This window comes from Macaca fascicularis, chromosome 11, assembly GCF_037993035.2.
Source record: "Macaca fascicularis isolate 582-1 chromosome 11, T2T-MFA8v1.1".
Taxonomy (NCBI): domain Eukaryota; kingdom Metazoa; phylum Chordata; class Mammalia; order Primates; family Cercopithecidae; genus Macaca; species Macaca fascicularis.
In genome coordinates this window covers 60,333,581-60,355,229 of record NC_088385.1, presented here as the reverse complement: position 1 = coordinate 60,355,229, position 21,649 = coordinate 60,333,581, and the positions used below count along the sequence as shown (strand labels likewise).

The following is a 21,649-nucleotide window of genomic DNA, read 5'->3' as shown; positions in this document are numbered from 1 at the left end:
AGTGGTGCTTGCAACCTCAAACTCCCAGGCTCAAATGATCCTCCCACCTCAGTTCCTGGAGTAACTGGGACTACAGGCACCACCACACCCAGCTAATTTTTGTATTTATTTTTAGAGACAAGGTTTTGCATTGTTGCCCACACTGGTCTTGAACTCCAGGGCTCAAGAGATCCACCAGTCTCAGCTTCCTAAGGTGCTGAGATCACAAGCGTGAGCCACCATACCTGGTCTTATAGTTCTACTTTCAAATGGCAGAAGTAGCCACAGTCTTCTCATCATTCTTTTTCATTCATTCATTGACAGGATCTTGCTCCGTCTCCTAGGCTAGAGTGCAGTGGTAGAATCATGGCTCACTGCAGCCTCCACCTCTTGAGCTTAAGCAGTTCTCTCACCTCAGCCTCCCAAGTAGGTGGGACTACAGGCACATACCACCATGCCTGACTAATTTATTTCATAGAAACAGGGTCTCACTATGTTGCCCAGGCTGGTCTCAAACTCCTGGGCTCAAGCTATCCTCGCACCTCGAATTCCCAAAGTGCTAAGATTACAGGTATGAGCCACCACACCTGGCAAGAGGGTTTTGCTATGTTGCCCAGGCTGATCTAGAATTTCTGGCCTCAGGTGATCCTCCCACCTTGACCTCCCAAAGTGTTGAGATTACAGGCATGAGCCACCACGCTTGGCCTATGAGGGATTTTATACCCAATTTATTGTAGGCAAATTCAAGAAAATTAGCATCCCATAAAAAGCTTCAAGTCTTTTTCATTGCCATTTTAGCTCAGTTGACACTTCCAGGAGACTAGTTCATAGTTAGTCAGCCCTTTCCTCACTGGGCATTCCTTGGTGTTTCCTCCGGCCTGTACAGGAGTGGTCTTTACTTCCCCTTTTTTTTTTTTTTTTTTTTTTTTGAGACTGAGTCTGGCTCTGTCGCCCAGGCTGGAGTGCAGTGGCCGGATCTCAGCTCACTGCAAGCTCCGCTTCCCAGGTTTACGCCATTCTCCTGCCTCAGCCTCCGGAGTAGCTGGGACCACAGGCGCCCGGCACCTCGCCCGGCTAGTTTTTTGTATTTTTTAGTAGAGACGGGGTTTCACCGTGTTAGCCAGGATGGTCTCGATCTCCTGACCTTGTGATCCGCCCGTCTCGGCCTCCCAAAGTGCTGGGATTACAGGCTTGAGCCACCACGCCCAGCCTACGTCCCCTTAATGAGAAGTACAGGCTTGGTGGAAGAGTCTCCAGAAGCAGAACTTTCCTGAACCACAGCTTTGCTAGGAGATGCCCTAGAGGATTTCAAATCTATGGTTGTATTTACTTAGAGCCTTCTCCTTCCCACTAATCTCTGACTTAAGAGATCTCAGAATTAGCTAAATTGGACCTGACATCTTAGCAATGTAGAAAAAATGAGGCAGAAATGAAGCCACCTTTGCTGTTGCTCACCCTCCTCAGACTGGGGAAAAAGAACCACTACTACCATCTCTAATGTAGTAGATACCACATTGTCTTTAATTTACTCAGCTAGCTATCAAGAAGGTTTCTGAGGGTTAAGGTGGCAAGGGAAGATCTTGAAACAAGCAGTTGCTTCACCAAGAAGCCTGGAATATGGAATAGATAGAACAAAGGATCCACTTTGTTATGAAACTGAACTGCAATGCCAATGCTCCTGTCTTGGTACAGTGTCAAGGCCATTATCTCAGATGGTTTATTGTTCCCTACAAGGCCATTTACAGCTCCACAGTTCTGTGAGGTGATTGCATCACTGCCAGGAAAGTGCTCTCTTTCCTTCCTGGTTTTCTCCAGTCTTGCTCCTAAGACTCATTTATTTCACCAATCAGATGATCAGCCTTTCTTTTCTTTGTTACCCCAAAACCCTTATCTGCCTGATACATCCAGTAGCAGATTTTGGGATGAGATCACCATCAAGCATGGTGAGTTTCCCAGAAAATACCTTTCCTATCTGGTTTGCAGTACTCGAATAGCCAGTTTGTCTTTGTTTGCCTTTGATAATTGGGTAATCTAGTCATCCTTGTTGGCAGAGAAAGTGTTCACAGCTCTCCAGTGGCCAGCAGATTCAGGAATCATTTTTATTTCCTGAAAAATATTATAATATTTGCATGGATTTAAATGACATCTTTTTTTTCAGGTCTTTATAAATATTTGCTTACCATTGGTGAAGCAGGTATTATCTTCATCTTATAGTTGGGGAAACAGAAGCCCTGAGAATTACCAACAAAATGATTTGGCCAGAATTGTACATAAAACATAAGGGGCCCACATTTCTTGGCCAGGCGTGGTAGCTCACACCTGTAATCCCAGCTACTCGGGAGGCTGAGGTGGGAGAATCGCTTGAACTCGGGAGGTGGAGGTTGCAGTGAGCTAAGATCATGCCCATTGCACTCTAGCCTGGGCAACAAGATCGAAACTACAGGCCAGGCGTGGTGGCTCACGCCTGTAATCCCAGCACTTTGGGAGGCCGAGGCGGGCAGATCACTTGAGGTTGGGAGTTCGAGACCAGCCTGACCATCATGGAAAAACCCCACCTCTACTAAAAATACAAAATTAGCCGGGCGTGGTGGCATGGCTGTAATCCCAGCTGCTGGGGAGGCTGAGGCAGGAGAATCGCTTGAACCCAGGAGGTGGAGGTTGTGGTGAGCTGAGATTGTGCCATTGCACTCCAGCCTGGACAACAAGAGCAAAACTCCATCTCAAAAAAAAAAAAAAAGATCGAAACTACGCCTCAAAAAACAAAACAAAACAAACATAAGGGGCCCACATTTATTTGACATGCAGTTCAGTGCTTTGAACAAGAGCTGAACTTCTTAGAAGCATATTCCCTTATCTTGGAAATGGGAAGGTATAGATTCAACCTGAAAGGAATCACAGGGTTAAACTCTGTTCATTTTTCTTTCACAACAGGCTGCTGCTGGGCCCCTTGACATGTCTCTACCTTCCACACCAGACATCAAAATCAAAGAAGAAGAGCCCGTGGAGGTAGACTCATCCCCACCTGATAGCCCTTCCTCTAGTCCCTGTTCCCCACCACTGAAGGAGAAGGTAAATTCTGTACCAAGGGTCATCTCAAATGTTAATTGATAAAGCTTTGATTCATTAATTATATAAATAGTGTGTCCTAACTACTCAGGACACCAAGATGGTAGAATCACTTGAGCTCAGAAATTCAAGACCAGCCTGGGCAACATGGAGAAAGAAACCCCATCTCCACTTAAAATCCGTAAATTACCTGGGCGTGGTGGAACATGCCTGTAGTTCCAGCTACTTGAGAGGATGAGGTGGGAGGATCACTTAAGCACTGGAAGTCAAGGCTGCAGTGAGCTGTGATTGCTCCACTGCACCCCAGCCTGGGCAACAGAGTGAGACTGTCTCAAGAAAAAAAAAAGTATGTGTTATAGGAGGACTGATTGTATTTAAAGGAATGATATTTAGAAGATTTCTGTAAATTATACCTATTCTTTTTCCCAGCAATTCCATTTATAAGTCTATATAGAAGAGAAATTAGTGCATATGTCCACCAAAAGAAGTATGTTAGAATGTTCATAGCAATTGTATTCTTTTTTATTTATTTTATTTATTTATTTATTTTTTTTTTTGAGACAGAGTCTTGCTCTGTCGCCCAGGCTGGAGTGCAATGGCCTGATCTTGGCTCACTGCAACCTCTGCCTCCTGGGTTTGAGCGATTCTCCTGCCTTAGCCTCCCAAGTAGCTGGGACTACAGGTGCATGCCACCACGCCCAGCTCATTTTGTACTTTTAGTAGAGATGGGGTTTCACCACGTTTGTCTTGAACTCCTGACCTCGGGTGATCTGCCCGCTTCGGCCTCCCAAAGTGCTGGGGTTATAGGAGTGAGCCACCGTGTCCTGGCGAGCAATTATATTCTTAATAGCCAAAAATCAGCTGGGCACGGTGGCTCATGCCTGTAATCCCAGCACTTTGGGAGGCCAAGGCGGTGGAATCACTTGAGGCCAGGAGTTCGAGACCAGCCTGGCCAACATGGTGAAACCCCATCTCTACCAAAAATACAAAAATTAGCTAGGTGTGGTGGCGTGTGCCTGTAATCCCAGCTACTCGGGAGGCTGAGATAGGAGAATTGCTTGAACCCAGGAGGCCGAGGTTTCAGTGAGCCAAGATTGTGCCATTGCACTCCAGCCTGAGTGACAGAGCGAGAGTCTGTCTCAAAAAAAAAAAAAAAGTAAACTGACAATTACACAGCAATGTGAGTGAATCCCACAAACATATCCAACAACAACAAAAACAGTCATACACAAAATTACATACTGTATAATTCAAGAAGAGGCAAAACTGTTTGACGATGATAGAACTCAGGATAGAGTTTACCTCCTGTGAAGGAATGATGTGGATTGGAAAGGGACATAGAACTTTATGGGGTGCTGGAAATGGTCTGTATCCTGATTTTACATCTGTAATAAGTCATCTTGTTTTTTTTTTTTTTTCTTTTGAGACATAGTCTCGCTCTGATGCCCAGGCTGGAATGCAATGGTGCAATCTCAGCTCACTGCAATGTCTGCCTCCCAGACTCAAGCAATTCTCTTGCTTCAGCCTCCCAAAGTGCTGGGATTACAGATATGAGCACCGCACCCAGCCTAAAAGTCATTTTGTTGTTATGACTTTAATGCACATCACTGTATGTTATACTTCAATTAATAAGTGAGAAAGAAAAATTCACATAATTCATAAATGACATCAAACAGTTTAGAAAAAAATGTCATCCTAGAGGGAAGTGATTTAAAGAAAGTATCTACTAGGAGTCTTATTATTCTTTTTAAAGGAAGTACTTTCATGAAGTACTATTTCTAATACATTTATTGAAATATAGTGGGCCGGGCGCGGTGGCTCACGCCTGTAATCCCAGCACTTTGGGAGGCCGAGGCGGGTGGATCACGAGGTCAGGAGATCGAGACCATCCTGGCTAACACGGTGAAACCCCGTCTCTACTACAAAATACAAAACATGTGGCGGGCGCCTGTAGTCCCAGCTACTTGGGAGGCTGAGGCAGGAGAATGGCGTGAACCCGGGAGGCGGAGCTTGCAGTGAGCCGAGATCGCGCCACTGCACTCCAGAATGGGCGACAGAGCCAGACTCTGTCTCAAAAAAAAAAAAAGAAATATAGTACATGTACAGAAAAGTATATAAATTGTAATTATATAACTTACTGAATTTTCACAAAGTCAATAGCCTGTATAACCAACACCTAGATCAAAAATATTTTATTAGAACCTCAGAAGCCCCCTCATGCTTCCTCCTCCTTTCAATCTCTGCTGCTCTGCCAGTGGCTATTAATTTTAACATCCACTATGGATAGAGCGTCTATACCTCATGTTACTTCCCTCCAAATTTGGCTTGATAACTTCACAAATCTGTCTTCTCATAAACATTACAACCATCCCATCTCCTCCCCTTTTCTTTTATTTTTTTTTTTTGTTTTTGAGACGGAATCTCTCTCTGTCGCCAGGCTGGAATGCAATGGCACCATCTCAGCTCACTGCAACCTCCTCCGCCTCTCTCCTCCCTTTTTCATCAGCAACAAAGTCCTAGAGACTGTCTGGAGATGCTCTCAAGGCCATTATGACCACTGGCAGTCTGAGATCTTAAGAAGTTAACAGTGAGGCTGGGCATGGTGGCTCACGCCTGTAATCCCAGCACTTTGGTAGGCCGAGGCAGGTGAATCACGAGGCCAGGAGTTCAAGACCAGCCTGGCCAAGATGGTGAAACCCCATCTCTACTGAAAATGCAAAAATTAATTGGGCGTAGTGGTGGGTGCTTATAATCCCAGCTACTCGGGAGGCTGAGGCAGGAGAATCACTTGAACCCGGGAGGCGGAGGTTGCAGTGAGCCAAGATCGTGCCACTGCACTCCAGCTTGGGCGACAGAGTGAGACTCTATCTCAAAAAAAAAAAAAAAAAAAAAAAGTTAAAGAAGTTAACAATGAGAGCAGTTTGTTTTATTACAGTATGATCATTATCCAAACTTCTATAGCCCTTTTTTAAGAGATGTATTGGAGATATTGGGTTGCCTCGTCACCAGTATACCTGCCTTTTCCCATTGAAGTTCAGAGGACACTTGGCATCGAGTTTGGAATGAGAATATCTAGATTGTGAAAAATTGTAACAGTCTCTAGAATTTATATGGTACTACAGTGCTGCTTCAAAGATTTCAAGTGATATTCCAACTGTCATCTTATTTATGTAGCCATTGTCTCTGAAGGGGGAGATGGCCAAGAGATCTTAATACACCATTCGTCCTGAATGGATGAGTGAGTTATGGGTCCCTGATCCTGATGGAATCAGGTCATGATTTAATGAGTGGCTCTAATGCTCTTTCCAATAAATTTGTACTAGATGTTACCATCTATATATTTCCCTATAAGCACACCTTAAAGCATTTTGTGATCTGTTGTTTTCTTCTCTCCAGGAGGTTGCCCCAAAGCCTGTTCTGATATCTACCCCCACACCCACCATTGTACGTCCTGGCTCCCTGCCTCTCCACTTGGGCTATGATCCACTTCATCCAACCCTTCCCTCCCCAACCTCTGTCATCACACAGGCTCCACCATCCAACAGGCAAATGGGGTAAGTACAGAGAGCAGGGAGAAATAGTGAAGGCTGCATTTCTTTCCATTACATGAAACTATTTGATAAAACTGAGACAGTTTTTCAGTACTCAAGGAAAATAAGTCACTGAGATTATCTCTCAAAATAAAATTTTTCCCCGTAAACAGAATCTTCTTTACCTTTTTAATAGACAAGCAAAATATTTATTTGGGGGTAATACTTTCTTAATTTAAGGGTAATACTTCTTTAATCTAAAAAGAGGAGCTCTTAAAACATTAAAAGTTCATTATGGTATAGAAACCACACCCTATAGAAGTCTGTTGGGGTACTGCTGAATGAAACACTGAAACCCATTAAGTCTCCTCAGTTCCAGTTAGGGTTCTTGGTCTTTGCCATCTCTAATTTTATTTGTCTGTTTGTTTTCACTCCTGGCACGGTACCCATGGGTTAAGAGGCTGTTGTCAGGATTCAGATTCTTAGAGCTTATTGTTCTCTGGACCCACTAGGAAAAATAAAAAGAGACAGCTTCTTTTTGAGGCAGGGTAGAGCAAGCCATGGAAAGGAACAAGAGAAACATTCAGATTTGGCCATCATGTGACCTAATCAGTTTTGCAAAATGACGACTTTGATCCAACTCCCCCTTTCCCAAGGCTAGCCAGTGGTAGGGATGTTTAATTGTTCTAAACCCTTTAATAGGATTAGCTTTCTACTATTTGAGTTTGCTTAATTTGCAAAGTATAAAGATGTTGCCATTTTTCTCCATCTATAAGGTAAGTTGAATAGGATTCCCTGCCTTCCCACATGAGGGTGTCAAGATTTTTACCATGCTGCCTTATACCTTCGCTAACTAGAGAAGACTGGAAAATCTTCTGTAATTATAGGAGGTAGATCCATGGACAAAAGGTCTATGTTATGAGCATTTCACTTCATGTCTCCTCTAGGTCTCCCACTGGCTCCCTCCCTCTTGTCATGCATCTTGCTAATGGACAGACCATGCCTGTGCTGCCAGGGCCTCCAGTACAGATGCCGTCTGTTATATCGGTGAGCTCTGTAGTTGGGGCAGCCAACCCTACCAACATGGTAATCCTTCCCTTCCACCTGAATGATCATAAAACACACACAAGCCCCAGGGAAATGTGGGCTCTGATCTATATTAGTTGAGCATGGCAGCCTGCCTAAACTCTTCGCTAACCTCTGCCAATCCAGCACTATGGAACACTAGATAAAGACTCATCTGGACAATTGGCTCCTAGTCTAGGAATTGATCTTGCCAGCCCACTGATTAGTTGCTTTCACTTGGCACGTAGCACCTCCCAAATTGTCCAACATTTTCCTCAAGATAACAGCCCCAACCCTTCCCACAGAAATTGTCCCAACACTGAAGGATTAAATTCCCTACTCTGTGGTGCTCCATGGAGAAAGGTATTTCCCAGGCTGTCCCTGCATGCCCTATGGGCACATTGCACACAACAGGCCCTGATGTGCCAACCTCAAAAGCACTTCATTTTAGGGAAACTGTTGCCCCACTGATAGTATTATGTTCCCTTCTGTTTTTTTTTTTTCCCCTTCTCTCGATCCAGCTGGCCAGACCTGTGTCCATGGTGCCCAACATTCCTGGTATCCCTGGCCCACCAGTTAACAGCAGTGGCTCCATTTCTCCCTCTGGCCACCCTATACCATCAGAAGCCAAGATGGTGAGTACATCTCAGCCTGGGGCAATGTTGGCCTTTCTGAAAGAAGTGAGTGATATCAGCCTAGGTCTTTCAAGTGAGCCAAGCAAAGGAACCTTCTGGGACTTGCAAAGCTAAGGACTCCCTGCTGTGGGGTCTGGAAAAGAAAAGACTCTGATTCATAGCTCCCATCTCCTCTCCTCACCTTTAGAGCCTGGTACATAGACCATGGCAGTGAAAAGAGGCAGCACAGATTGTTTGGAATGGAACACTTGCCGTTTTAGTTTTAGGGGTGACAGATGGAGGGTGGGTGAGTGGGCAGGGGAGCTGGCCAAGAGGTGAATAGCTGCGTAACCAGCATTTGGCCAGGCTCCAGAGGAGAGCTTTCATCTGGACACTATTGTTTTAACAACCCCCAGCCCCCAACTGTGCCCAGGATGATAGCCAGGGAACAGAGTAGGCATTTTAGGGATCCAGGTGCACATTTTCTCTGCCTGTCATTTTCTCTTAATTCCTCTGTTAAGGGAGAACTAGAGTGGGAATTTTAGCTATCTATAAGGTCAGTAATAAAATCTAATGCCACTCTTCTCATCCTTGATAGAATCTCATCCGTAACAAGCGTTTTTTCTTATCTTTGCCTGCAGAGACTGAAAGCCACCCTAACTCACCAAGTCTCCTCAATCAATGGAGGTTGTGGAATGGTGGTGGGTACTGCCAGCACCATGGTGACAGCCCGCCCAGAGCAGAGCCAGATCCTCATCCAGCACCCTGATGCCCCATCCCCTGCCCAGCCACAGGTCAGTGGCTCTTACTCTTTATATCATATCTTTATGACGTATCTTTATGTCATATCTGTTTTTCAGGGAGCAGAAAATTAGAGAAGAATGGACTTCAACTTTCTGGGTTTCTTCCTGCTTACTTTGGTTCTTGATGGCAGTTTGACTACAGCAAAACGTACCATTCTTTTTATTATTTATTTATTTTTATTTTAACTGAGACCATCATTTAATAGCAAAAACACACCATTCTTTTTTTTTTTTTTTTTTTTTTTGAGACGGAGTCTCGCTCTGTCGCCCAGGCTGGAGTGCAGTGGCCGAATATCAGCTCACTGCAAGCTCCACCTCCCGGGTTTACGCCATTCTCCTGCCTCAGCCTCCCGAGTAGCTGGGACTATAGGCGCTTGCCACCTCGCCCGGCTATTTTTTTGTATTTTTTAGTAGAGACGGGGTTTCATCATGTTAGCCAGGATGGTGTCGATCTCCTGACCTCGTGATCCTCCCATCTCGGCCTCCCAAAGTGCTGGGATTACAGGCTTGAGCCACCGTACCCGGCAAACACACCATTCTTTATTCACCCTTGTGTTAGACTTTCATACAAACAGACTGAGTAATGCAGAACTGTTGCAGCAGCAGCCTCGCTTTTTTTTATTTTTTTGAGACGGAGACTGGCTCTGTCTCCCAGGCTGGAGTGCAGTGGCATGATCTCGGCTCACTGCAAGCTCCACCTCCCGGGTTCACGCCATTCCCCTGCCTCAGCCTCCCAAGTAGCTAGGACTACAGGTGCCTGCCATGACGTCTGGCTAATTCTTTTTTGTATTTTTAGTAGAGCGGAGTTTCACCGTGTTAGCCAGGATGGTCTCGATCTCCTGACCTCGTGATCCGCCCGCCTTGGCCTCCCAAAGTGCTGGGATTTCAGGAGTGAGCCACTGCACCCAGCCGCTTTTTTTTTTTTTTTTTTTTTTTTTTTTTTGAGACAGGGTTTTGCTCTTGTTGCTTAGGCTGGAGTGCAGTGGCGCAATCTCAGTTCACTGCAACCTCTGGCTCCCAGGTTCAAGCGATTCTCCTGCCTCAGCCTCCTGAGTAGCCGGGATTATAAGCACCCACCACCATGCCCGGCTAATTTTTTGTATTTTTAGTGGAGTCGGGGTTTCACCATGTTGGCCAGGCCGATCTCGAACTCCTGACCTGAGGTGATCCACCTGCCTCAGCCTCCCAGAGTGCTGGGATTCCAGGTGTGAGCCACCATGCCCAGCCCCATTTTTTCCATATGTGAGTCATGGTTTAGTGTATCTGCAGAATCCTCTAAAATATGACACAGACTTACTTCAAGCCACACACTAAACAAAAGAGGCTCCCCTAGTCTCTTTCCCATCTATTAAGTCTTTTTTTTTTTTTTTTTTTTTTTTGAGACGGAGTCTCGCTCTGTCGCCCAGGCTGGAGTGCAGTGGCCGGATCTCGGCTCACTACAAGCTCCGCCTCCCGGGTTCCCGCCATTCTCCTGCCTCAGCCTCCCGAGTAGCTGGGACTACAGGCGCCCGCCACCTCGCCCGGCTAGTTTTTTTGTATTTTTTAGTAGAGACGGGGTTTCACCGTGTTAGCCAGGATGGTCTCGATCTCCTGACCTCATGATCCGCCCGTCTCGGCCTCCCAAAGTGCTGGGATTACAGGCTTGAGCCACTGCGCCCGGCCTATTAAGTCTTAAAAAGTAGTAACTTACCTGATAAGATTTTACAACAAAAACCATAACAATTTATTAATGAAATGTGATGTTATAGTACTAAGATACCTCAATAAAAAATAGGCCAGGTGAAGTGGCTCACACCTGTAATCCCAGCACTTTGGGAGGCTGAGGCAGGTGGATCTCCTGAGGTCAGGAGATCGAGACCAGCCTGGCCAACATGGCAAAACCCTGTCTCTACTAGATATACAAAAAATTAGCTGGGCATGGTGATGCGTGCCTGTAGTCCCAGCTACTCAGGAGGCTGAGGCAGGAGAATCGCTTGAACCTAGGAGGTGGAGGTTGCAGTGAGCTGAGATCGCTCCACTATGCTCTAGCCTAGGCGATAGAGTGAGACTTTGTCTGGAAAGAAACAAACTAACGACAACAACAACAACAAAAAAAACGAGACACACACCAAAAAACACCTCATTACCAATTAAATCCCTTTTTATCACAGAGAAACTAAAATCCTAAAAAAGGCAGAGGGGGTCCCATTTAGTTACCCATTTCTCTTCTCAAGGAGGTCTCAGTTTTAACAAGATTCTTTGGAAACTGAATAGTCCTCAGTTTTCATATCATCTGCACTGGACAGGTGACAGCACCTGAGATTGGTTTCTAGAATTATACCCTTTGCCTGGCCCCTCTTTTCCTGATGTCACCACCTGCTTCATCAGTTACTGCCACATGTCCAAACATTTCATGGCCATATGCTATGGTAAAGCTTGGCCAACTACAAAAGCTTTCATTTGAGTTTTTCTGTTGGAAGCTAAGCCTGCCTACCCTCCTGTAACCCCACTGAAGCCAATCCTGAAGATGGCAAAGCAGTAGCCCCCTTGCCTGAGTTGTGCTGCCTTCTCTCTTGGGGAAATGACATAGCTTCCTTTTTAGTGTTACTTGTTTGTTTTTTAAATTTTTATTATAAATAGGCCAGGCACGGTGGCTCACGCCTATAATCCCAGCACTTTGAGAGGCTGAGGTGGGCGGATCACAAGGTCAGGATTCAAGACCAGCCTGACCAACAAGGTGAAACCCATCTCTACTAAAAAAAATACAAAAATTAGCCAGGCCTGGTGGCGCACACCTGTAATCCCAGCTACTCAGGAGGCTGAGGCAGAAGAATCACTTGAGCCTGGGCGGTGGAGGCTGCAGTGAGCCAAGATCATGCCACTGCACTCCAGCCTGGGCTACAGAGCAAGACTCCGTCTCAAAAAAAAAAAAGAGGGCCGGGCGCGGTGGCTCAAGCCTGTAATCCCAGCACTTTGGGTGGCCGAGACGGGCGGATCACGAGGTCGGGAGATCAAGACCATCCTGGCTAACATGGTGAAACCCCGTCTCTACTAAAAAATAAAAAAAAAAAAAAACTAGCTGGGCGAGGTGGCGGGCGCCTGTAGTCCCAGCTACTGGGGAAGCTGAGGCAGGAGAATGGCGGGAACCCGGGGGGCGGAGCTTGCAGTGAGCTGAGATCTGGCCACTGCACTCCAGCCTGGGCGGCAGAGCGAGACTCCGTCTCAAAAAAAAAAAAAAAAAAAAGAAAGAAAGAAAAAAAAAAATATATATATATATATATTATAAATAATAGTAGCGGGCTAGGCGCGGTGGCTCACACCTGTAATCCCAGCACTTTGGGAGGCCAAGGTGGGTGGATCACCTGAGGTCAGGAGTTCTAAACCAGCCTGACCAACATGGGGAAACCTACCTCTACTAAAAATACAAAAAAAATTAGCCAGGCATGGTGGCACATGCCTGTAATCCCAGCTACTCAGGAGGCCAAGGCATGAGAATCACTTGAACCCAGGAGGTGGAGGTTGCGGTGAGCCCAGATCACACCACTGCACTCCAGCCTGGGCAACAAGAGCGAAACTCCATCTCAATAAATAAATAAATAAATAAATAAATAATAGTAGAAACAGGGTCTTATTATGTTGCCCAGGCTGGTCATGAGCTACTGTACCTGAAGCCAGTCCTGAACATGGTAACATGGACTGGCTTGGAACATTCCAGCTTCCTCTTTTTTTTTTTTTTTTTTTTAATGATTTTAAAAGAGATGGAGTTTCACCATGTTGCCCAGGCTGGTCTCATACTCCTCAAGCAGTCCTCCTGCCTCAGCCTCCCAAAGTGCCAGGATTATAGGCCCTAGCCACCATGCTCAGCCCGTTTCCTTTTTAATCAACACTGATTCCTTTCCTTGTCATTCTTCCCCTCTTTCTCTTGGCCTAGTCTTTCACCTCCATTCCCTGCATGACTTACTGAATTGCCTATGACAGAATAGGAACCTTTCCTTTCCCCTGTCCTCCTAAAGAACTAATTTTTTCTTTTTTTTTTTAAGATGGAGTCTTGCTCTGTCACCCAGGCTGAAGTGCAGTGTCACGATCTCGGCTCACTGCAACATCCGCCTCCCTGGTTCAAGTGATTTTCCTGCCTCAGCCTCCCGAGTAGCTGGGATTACAGGCACCTGCCATCATGCCCTGCTAATTTTTGTATTTTCTTTTTTTTTTTTTTTTTTTTTTTTTGAGACGGAGTCTCGCTGTGTCGCCCAGGCTGGAGTGCAGTGGCTGGATCTCAGCTCACTGCAAGCTCTGCCTCCCGGGTTTTTACGCCATTCTCCTGCCTCAGCCTCCCGAGTAGCCGGGACTACAGGCGCCCGCCACCTCGCCCGGCTAGTTTTTTTGTATTTTTTAGTAGAGACGGGGTTTCACCGTGTTAGCCAGGATGGTCTCGAACTCCTGACCTCGTGATCCGCCCGTCTCGGCCTCCCAAAGTGCTGGGATTACAGGCTTGAGCCACCGCGCCCGGCCAATTTTTGTATTTTTAGTAGAGATGGGGTTTCACCATGTTGGCCAGGCTGGTCTTGAACTCCTGACATCAGGTGATCCACCTGCCTTGGCCTCCCAAAGTGCTGAGATTACAGGCATGAGCCACTGCGCCTGGCCAATTTTTTGTATTTTAGTAGAGATGGGGTTTCACCGTGTCACCCAGGCTGGTCTCAAACTCTTGAACTCAGGCTATCCGCCCACCTTGGCCTCCCAAAGTGCTGGGATTACAGGCATGAGCTACTGTACCCAGCCATAAAGGACTAATCTTTACATATGCTCCAGTCAGTTAAAGATAAAGAAAAAGCCGAAATTCTCAGGAGAATTATTGTAAATTTCTTATACAAAGAGAAGCAGTGACCCAAGGCCTCTAGTTCATTAAATTGAGTTGGAAATTTCCTCTCCATTTTTTTTTATTTTGGGAGAGATAATATTAGTCTGAATTTAAAAAAATTATTTATTGGCCAGGCAGGTGGCTCATGCCTGTAATCCCAGCACTTTGGGAGGCTGAGGCGGGTGGATCACGAGGTCAGGAGATCGAGACCATCCTGGCTGACACAGTGAAACCCCGTCTCTACTAAAAATACAAGAAATGAGCCGGGCATGGTGGCAGGCGCCTGTAGTCCCAGCTACTCAGGAGACTGAGGCAGGAGAATTGCTTGAACCTGGGAGGTTGAGGTTACAGTGAGCACCACTGTACTCCAGCCTGAGCACCACTGCACTCCAGCCTGAGCGACACAGCAAGTCTCCATCTCAAAAAAAAAAATCATTTCTTAATTATCTATATTAATAGAGAACATAATTCAGTATGGCCTAGAGTAGAGTACGAGATTCTTTTTTTTTTTTTTTTTTGACAGAGTCTCACCCTGTCACTGTGGCTGGAGTGCAGTGGTGTGATCTTGGCTCACTGCAACCTCCATCCTGGTCTAAGCCATGCCTCAGCCTCCCAAGTAGCCGGGATTACAGGTGCGCATAACCACTCTCAGCTGATTTTTATATTTTTAATAGAGGTGGGATTTCTTTTTTTTTTTTTTTTTTTTTTTGAGACGGAGTCTCACTCTGTCGCCCAGGCTGGAGTGCAGTGGCGCAATCTCGGCTCACTGCAAGCTCCGCCTCCCGGGTTCACGCCATTCTCCTGCCTCAGCCTCCCGAGTAGCTGGGACTACAGGCGCCCGCCCCTGCGCCCGGCTAATTTTTTCTATTTTTAGTAGAGACGGGGTTTCACCATGGTCTCGATCTCCTGACCTTGTGATCCGCCCACCTCGGCCCCCCAAAGTGCTGGGATTACAGGCGTGAGCCACCACGCCCGGCTAGAGGTGGGATTTCACCATGTTGGCCAGGCTAGTCTTGAACTCATGGCCTCAAGTGACCACCTGCCTTGGCCTACCAAAGTGCTGGGATTACAGGCGTGAACCACCATGCCCAGCATCTTTTTTTTGTTTTTGAGTCAGGTTCTTGCTCTGTTGCACAGGCTGGAGTGCGATGAGACAGTCATGGCTCACTTGCAGCCTCAATCTTCTGTGCTCAAATGATCCTCCCACTTCAGCCTCCTAAGAAGCTGGAATGACAGGAATGCATCACCATGCCCAGCTAATTTTATTTATTTGTAGAAATGGATCTCACTGTGTTGCCCAGGCTGGTCTCAAACTGCTGGGCTCCAGTGATCCTCCCAACCTCGGCCTCCCAAAGTTCTGGGATTACAGGCATAAGCCACTGCAGCTGACCTCACATGTAACTTTTTAATTTTTTACTTTTTTTGAAATGGAGTCTTGCTCTGTTGCCCAGGCTGGAGTGCAGTGGCGCAGTCTTAGCTCACTGCAACCTCTGCATCCCGGGTTCAAGCAATTCTCCTGCCTCAGCCTCCCGAGTAGCTGGGATTACAGGCGCCTGCCACCACACCTAGCTAATTTTTGTATTTTTAGTAGAGACGGAGTTTTGCCATGTTGGCCAGGCTGGTCTCGAACTCCTGACCTCAGGTGATCCACCCGCCTCAGCCTCCCAAAGTATTGGGATTACAGTCATGAGCCACCGCATCTGGCCACGTATAAGTTTTGACTCCCCAAAAACTATACTAATAGTCTACTGTTGACCAGAAGCCATCCCAATAACGTAGAGTTGTTTTAACACACATTTTGTATATGTATTATCTACTGTATTCCTACAATAAAGGATGCTAGAGAAAAGAAAATATTAAGAAAATCATAAGGAAGAGACAATATATTTACTATTCATTAAAGCAGAAATGGAGTATCATACAAGTCATCATCCTCCTCATTATCTTCGCTTTGAGGAGGAGGAGGAGGAAGGCTTGGTCTTGCTGTCTTAGTGAAGGCAGAGGCAGAAGAGGTGGAGAAGTTGGAAGGGGGGCCGGAGAAACAGGCACACTTGATATAACTTTTTTTTTTTTTTTTTTTTTTTTTTTTTTTGAGACGGAGTCTCGCTCTGTCGCCCAGGCTGGAGTACAGTGGCCGGATCTCAGCTCACTGCAAGCTCCGCCTCCCGGGTTCACGCCATTCTCCTGCCTCAGCCTCCGGAATAGCTGGGACTACAGGCGCCCGCCACCTCGCCCGGCTAGTTTTTTGTATTTTTTAGTAGAGACGGGGTTTCACCGTGTTAGCCAGGATGGTCTCGATCTCCTGACCTCGTGATCCACCCGTCTCGGCCTCCCAAAGTGCTGGGATTACAGGCTTGAGCCACCGCGCCCGGCCAACTTTTTTTTTTTTGAGAAGGAGTTTCACTCTTGTTACCCAGGCTGAAGTGCAATGGCTCGATCTTGGCTCACTGCAGCCTCCGCCTCACATGTTCAAGCAATTCTCCTGCCTCAGCCTCCCGAGTAGCTGGGATTACAGGCATGTGCCACCACACCTGGCTAATTTTGTATTTTTAGTAGAGATGGGGTTTCTCCATGTTGGTCAGGCTGGTCTCGAACTCCCGACCTCAAGTGATCCGCCTGCCTCGGCCTCCCAAAGTGCTGGGATTACAGGCATGAGCCACCGTGCCCAGCTGGTCGGTATAACTTACTTTTTTAAATCTGCATTTAAGTGGACCTTTGCAGCTCAAGCCTGTGTTCAAGGGTGAACTTTTTTCTACAGATGATTGACCTTTCTACATTTAAAAACATTTTTGGCGGCCGGGCGCAGTGGCTCAAGCCTGTAATCCCAGCACTTTGGGAGGCCGAGACGGGCGGATCACGAGGTCAGGAGATCGAGACCATCCTGGCTAATACGGTGAAACCCCGTCTCTACTAACAATACAAAAAACTAGCCGGGCGAGGTGGCGGGCGCCTGTGGTCCCAGCTACTTGGGAGGCTAAGGCAGGAGAATGGCGGGAACCCGGGAGGCGGAGCTTGCAGTGAGCTGAGGTCCGGCCACTGCACTCCAACCCGGGCGACAGAGCGAGACTCCGTCTCAAAAAAAAAAAAAAAAAAAAACATTTTTGGCTTCTGTTATAAAATTGGCCTTTCTTCTCCAAGTGCATTCCAACTAACAGAAAGGGATGATCTAAAAGTGCTTTAGTGACAAGGGACTTCAGCCTGAACTTTAAAAACAAAAGACAGTCCTGTATCACCAATTTGTAAGTGATTAAACATTTTTTGTTTGTAAACAAAAGTGGGGGGTTGTTCTTGAGGATGATTAATAACTGATTATAAATAAAAATAATATGCTTATCTGTATCTCCCCATAATAACTCACATGTCACTGGTAATGAAATGGATGAGAACATTTGTCTCCATTTCTGAAACCTGTAATAGTATGCAATTGTTTTTACATGTCACTTGTCCAAATCAGTGATTCTCAAACTTTTTTATTTCACAGTCTTCTAAAAGTTCCCCTAATATCCTTCCCCAATTCTGATTTCCCTGCCTATAAGATTCCCTTTTGTTTTGTTTTGTTTTGTTTTGTTTTTTGAGATGGAGTTTCACTCTTGTTGCCTAGGCTGGAGTGCAATGGCATGATCTCAGCTCACTGCAACCTCCGCCTCCTGGGCTCAAGCAATTCTCCTGCCTCAGCCTCCCAAGTAGCTGGGATTACAGGCATACGCCACCACGCCCGGCTAATTTTGTATTTTTAGTAGAGATGAGGTTTCACCATGTTAGCCAGGCTGGTCTTGAATTCCTGACCTCAGGTAATCTGCCTGCCTCGGCCTCCCAAAGTGCTGGGATTACAGGCGTGAGCCAACCGTGCCAGTCAAGATTCCCTATTATTAAGAAACAAAAAGTAACCATAGTTTCATTTGTCTGTCTGTCTTAGAAATAATCAGAGTTTCCAAATGAACTGTAGTTTGTCTAAGTATGAGACTGAGAAGACTGGAAGGAAATAGGAGGCAAAATTGAGGACTCCTACATAAGAGAAGCTCGGGGACATAGTAATGAGACTTGCTGTGGTTACCAGAGGCTGGTACATCCTTTTACCAGGTCTTACTACTCTACCTAACATCAGGTGTGATTTGGAAAGGATTAATATTCTCATCAGGTAACGTCTCTTCCTTCCTGGGCACCAGGTCTCACCAGCCCAGCCCACCCCTAGTACTGGGGGGCGACGGAGGCGCACAGTAGATGAAGATCCAGATGAGCGACGGCAGCGCTTTCTGGAGCGCAACCGGGCTGCGGCCTCCCGCTGCCGCCAAAAGCGAAAGCTGTGGGTATCCTCCCTAGAGAAGAAGGCTGAAGAACTCACTTCTCAGAACATTCAGCTGAGTGTGAGTGGATGCTTACTGGAATTGTTGAAAATCCAGAAAGTGGAATGGAATCAGAAAAAGTGGTACAATTTGATAAAAGATGGTAATTCTCTAATTAGGACAGATCTAGAAGTTGTTCCAGGAAGAATCTCTTTAACAGTAAGAGTTGAAATCTCTTTCATAGGGATTGGTGAAGACACTCATCATCTACCCCCAAATCTCCTGCTAGAGTCATCCATAAACGCGTTTGGATGAAGGAATTAGATTAAGCACCCCAGGGTGCTCTTTTAAATCATCTGTAGAATCTGACTGGGGTCATGAAAACCCAAAGGGAAATTTTGCCCTAGATGATGCAGCTTAATAAAAGAAAAAAAGTGCTACAAGGACAAATAGAATAACTATAATCTATAATCCATACATTCTCTTGAATGTTATTTTTCCTTCTGATTAAAATATTTAATTTAAAAAGCAATATATAAATACATTTGTATTATAAAATATACACACAAATGTATAGAATAGAAGCAAAGTCTCTCTTTAATCTGCCTTTTCTAGTCCCGTTCTCTTTCCTGTAGATACATTTAATATGTACCTTCCAGATAGATTCATATTCCTAAATATTTTTTATTTATAGTTTTTATGTAGGGCTGGAAGGGTTGTGTGCTTGTTTTTAAGATAAACAGGTTAACAGTATTTCCCGGATATCTAGCCATGGGTGTGGGAGATCTACCTCATTCTTTTTAATAGCTGTATAGTAGTATATTCTGTAGTGTAGTGATGTTATAAGGTATGGATATTGATACTGCTCTAATTTTTTGCTAGAACAACGTTGCAGTGAACATTGCATGCACCTGAGTAAACAGTTCTGTTACGTAGATTCCTAGAAGTAGGCCTTCTTAGTCAAAGAGCATGTGTATTATTAATTTCAGTATAATCATATTTATCTTAAATAGGAGTAATTTTTCCATTATAAATCCTGACTTTTCACTGTCAGCAACTCCTGTCATTGAATTCATGACTATACTGGCCCTGGGCCCTGTGAAAACTTGCTGGATGAGGAGTCTTGTCCCAATTCAGGGGAGAAAATCGAGGCACTATTCTCTCCTTCCTTTGGGAACAGCCACTGAGGGTGCAAGAATAGAGGATGAATTTTCTTGATACTCTTTTCTTCCCTCCCTCCTCAGAATGAAGTCACATTACTACGCAATGAGGTGGCCCAGTTGAAACAGCTACTATTAGCTCATAAAGACTGCCCAGTCACTGCACTACAGAAAAAGACTCAAGGCTATTTAGGTGAGTGGCACACAACCTAAGTTCAGTCAGTCAGTAAACTGCATGTCCTGAGTGTCTCAACTGTTTATAATTTTGTAACTCCATTCTGAATGTTCTGGGGACCCCACACTGATGAGTGAGTAGCCCTTGTGGAGCAACCAGACCTAGAAAAAAATTGTTTTTGACAACAATATAGAGTTATCCTAATTATCTGTTATAGTTGGGGGTTAAAGGATAGCAGTATTTACTGGGTGCATATTTTGTGTTAGGCGTGCTACAGTGTTCCCAAATCTCTCATGAATTGGATATTACCTACATTTATAAGTGAGAAAACTGCACTCAGATTAGGTCATTTAGCTGAAGTTACCAAGCTGGGAAAGTGGTGAAGCCAAGATTTACATCTATGTTTTTTTGCTTTGTTTTGTTTTGTTTGAGGCGGAGTCTTGCTCTGTCCCCCAGGCTGGAGTGCAGTGGCGCGCTCTCGGCTCACTGCAAGCTCCACCTCTTAGGTTCACGCCATTCTTCTGCCTCAGTCTCCCGAGTAGCTGGGACTACAGGCGCCCGCCACCACGCCCAGCTAATTTTTTGTATTTTTAGTAGAGACAGGGTTTCACCATGTTAGCCAGGATGGTCTCGATCTCCTGACCTCATGATCCGCCCACCTCAGCCTCTCAAAGTGCTGGGATTACAGGCGTGAGCCACCTCACCCGGCACATCTTTTTTTTTTTTTTTTTTTTTTTTTTTGAGACGGAGCCTCGTTGTGTCGCCCATGCTGGAGTGCAATGGCATGATCTCGGCTCACTGCCACCTCTGCCTCCCAGGTTCAAGCAATTCTGGAGTAGCTGGGACTACAAGCTCCAGCCACCATGCCTGGCTAATTTATTTTGAGTGGAGACAGGGTTTCACCATATTGGTCAGGCTGGTCTCGAACTCGACCTCAGGTGATCCACCTGCCTCGGCCTCCCAAAGTGCTGGGATTACAGGTGTGAGCCACCGTGTCTGGCACATCTAGGTATTTCTTACTCCAAAGATACTGTCTTGGCCTAGAAAAGACATAAACCACAGATGATACATTGGGATATAGCGTATATTTTATCTAATGATAGGCTGATGTTGGTTTCAGTTTGTAATGTACGAGCACACATAAAATACTGCTAGAAGGCAATGGCCACAGAGTTGTGCTCAGGACGTAAAATTCTGAAGTTAAAATTACTGTGAATAATTTGCTTATGGGCAATAAAAGCTAATAAATGCTAGTTTTCTTTTTGCAAATTAAATTCATAGAACTATTCCTATCAAATTTTGATATATTGAATTATTTTTTCCGCTGTCTTTATTATTTCAGAGATGTGTTCCCATAGAAAAGGAGTAACCCTATCACCAATTTTAAACATCTCTATTTAAATTTTAATTTTAATATGTACTTCAGGGTGCATTCATTCATTAAGCAGATATTGATGGAATGTCTATTCTGTGCCAGGCACTGTTTTTCATGCTGGGGATATAATAAGGAACCAAATAAATTAGATTAAATCCCTGCCCTTGAGGAGCTTGTATTTTAGTGGGTGAGACAGACAATAAACAAGATAAATAGGTAAAATATATGACATGTTAGATAACAGTAAATGTTAGAAGAAAAATAAAACAGGGAAGGGTAATATGAAATGTTAGCAGCAGGACAGAAATTTTAGATTAGGTGGCTTTTGTATAAAGACCTGAAGGAAGTGAAGGAGCTATATGCATTTATATGGAAGAAAAGTACTATAGGGAGGAGGTTCAGCAACTGCAAAGATGCAAAGTCACAAGGTACCTGGTACATCTAGGAACATCAAGGAGGCTCAGCTGGAGTTGGGTGTAGAGAGTAGGTGAAGACCAAGTGGGAGAGGTAATAGCAGCATTTCATGTAGGGTCTCATCAGTCATGGTAAGGATTTCAGCTTTTACTCTACACTGGGGGCCATTAGAGGGTTTTCAGCAGAAAAGTGATACAATTGATCTGACTAGGCTGGGCGCCGTGGCTCACACCTTTAATCCCAGCACTTTGGGAGGCCGAGGCAGGCAGATCGCCTAAGGTCGGGAGTTTGAGACCAGTCTGGCTAACATGGTGAAACCGTTTCTACTAAAAATACAAAAAATTAGCC

General features: G+C 45.3%; 1 protein-coding gene across 17 annotated transcripts in view; it reads left to right on the top strand.

The window, feature by feature from the left end:
- Positions 1-21,649, top strand: part of LOC101925094 (cyclic AMP-dependent transcription factor ATF-7) — a 130,366-nt gene that overhangs the window by 94,315 nt on the left and 14,402 nt on the right. For 10 of the 17 annotated variants that reach the window (XR_012420303.1, XR_012420304.1, XR_012420302.1 and 7 more), the window contains 7 exons: positions 2,911-3,048; positions 6,442-6,599; positions 7,523-7,622; positions 8,162-8,275; positions 8,896-9,048; positions 18,061-18,258; positions 19,422-19,530. Coding sequence is in view for 13 of the 17 variants with exons in the window: in XM_074006992.1 (XP_073863093.1) it covers positions 2,911-3,048; positions 6,442-6,599; positions 7,523-7,622; positions 8,162-8,275; positions 8,896-9,048; positions 18,061-18,258; positions 19,422-19,530 (970 nt within the window). In the remaining 4 variants the exon portion in view is untranslated. The remainder of the gene's footprint in view (positions 1-2,910; positions 3,049-6,441; positions 6,600-7,522; positions 7,623-8,161; positions 8,276-8,895; positions 9,049-18,060; positions 18,259-19,421; positions 19,531-21,649) is intronic. The other 7 variants (XR_012420305.1, XM_074006995.1, XM_074006993.1 and 4 more) reach the window with 1 other exon arrangement.